Raw genomic sequence first — 1,395 nt, 5'->3', positions numbered from 1 at the left:
ACTACCACACATTGCTTCGCCTCCCAACCTCTCCCCACCGCCCTGGCCCCCGGCTCCCCCCATCTGATGGTGGCACACGGAGCAGCCCCTGCTCCAGGTGCAAAGCCCCGGGTCTGTCCCAGCCCCGAGGCAGGGCTGCTGCAGTGGGGCGCAGGCATGCAGCCCCTCCCGACTCAGCCCTCTCCCTCCTCTACCCCCAGCACGTGAAGGACATCATCCTGCAGTCCAACCCGCTGCTGGAAGCCTTCGGAAATGCCAAAACCGTCCGGAACAACAACTCCAGCCGCTTTGTAAGTCGCCAGGGCAGGTGCAGAGGGTCAGCGCCATGGCCAGAATCCGTCCCAGCAATGCTGCCAGCGTGGTGGGAGAAGGGGGAAGAGAAGCCAGGGCTGGGGGGAGTGAGGAGACCTGACGGCTGGGGCCACTGCCCTGAGCGGGAGCTGTGTCGGGGCAGGGGAAGTACTTCGAGATCCAGTTCAGCCGGGGCGGCGAACCCGACGGGGGGAAGATCTCCAACTTTCTGCTGGAGAAGTCGCGGGTGGTGAGCCAGAACGAGTGCGAGAGGAATTTCCACATCTACTATCAGGTACGGAGGGCACGGAGCCAGCCCGGGCTGCCATGGGGGGGGCCAGGGGCTGGGTAACTGCAGCTCTCGTTTCTCTCCCAGCTCATCGAAGGGGCGTCCCAAGAGCAGCGGCAGAACCTGGGCATCATGAGCCCGGATTATTACTACTACCTGAACCAGTCGGACACGTACCAGGTGGAGGGCACAGATGACCGCAGCGACTTCCATGAGACCATGGTGAGTGCCCAGGAGGGGGAGTCCCCAAAGCCGGCTGCGGCCGGGCAGGGGCTGACAGGCTCCCCACACCCCCAGAACGCCATGCAGGTCATCGGCATCCGGGGCGAGGACCAGCAGCTAGTGCTGCAGATCGTGGCGGGGATCCTCCACCTGGGAAACATCAGCTTTCGGGAGGAAGGCAACTATGCTCGGGTGGAAAATGCTGACTGTGAGTAGCCGGCTCCCCCTGCAAGGGGGGAGCAAGTGGGGATGTTCGCAGAGACCCTTGGCAATGAATTGCAAACTCTCCGTAGCACAGATCCCCTGGCAGAGGAGAGAGGCAGCATCAGCATCTTCCCCATATTAGACATGGGGAAACTGAGGCAGCGAGCAAATGGCACAACCAGAGCTTAATTAGCAAGGGGACAGATGCCAGGAGTCGCTTGCTGTGATTTAGCAGGGGGAGGACCATGTCCCACGTCCCCAGTCGCTGCACTGCTGCTGTCCTTTGCACTCGGACAGGGCTGGGGGGTCCAGCAGCGGCTGCGGGCAGCGTGCCTGGGGCGTACAGGGAGCAGGCAGCCCCGCACCGCCCCCCCACTCTGCCCAGCCCC

The 1,395-nt window shown here is 63.6% G+C and overlaps 1 protein-coding gene across 1 annotated transcript in view; it reads left to right on the top strand.

Moving 5' to 3' along the window:
* Positions 1–1,395, top strand: part of LOC103921157 (unconventional myosin-If-like) — a 13,236-nt gene that overhangs the window by 5,206 nt on the left and 6,635 nt on the right. Inside the window, 4 exon segments of the mRNA XM_009329074.1 lie at positions 123–290; positions 455–586; positions 668–802; positions 878–1,219. Coding sequence (XP_009327349.1) covers positions 123–290; positions 455–586; positions 668–802; positions 878–1,219 — 777 coding nt within the window.

This window comes from Pygoscelis adeliae, unplaced genomic scaffold (assembly GCF_000699105.1).
Source record: "Pygoscelis adeliae isolate BGI_AS28 unplaced genomic scaffold, ASM69910v1 Scaffold537, whole genome shotgun sequence".
NCBI classification, from domain to species: Eukaryota; Metazoa; Chordata; class Aves; order Sphenisciformes; family Spheniscidae; genus Pygoscelis; species Pygoscelis adeliae.
Note: the sequence above shows the minus strand (reverse complement) of the source record. Positions and strands in the feature narration are given on the sequence as shown.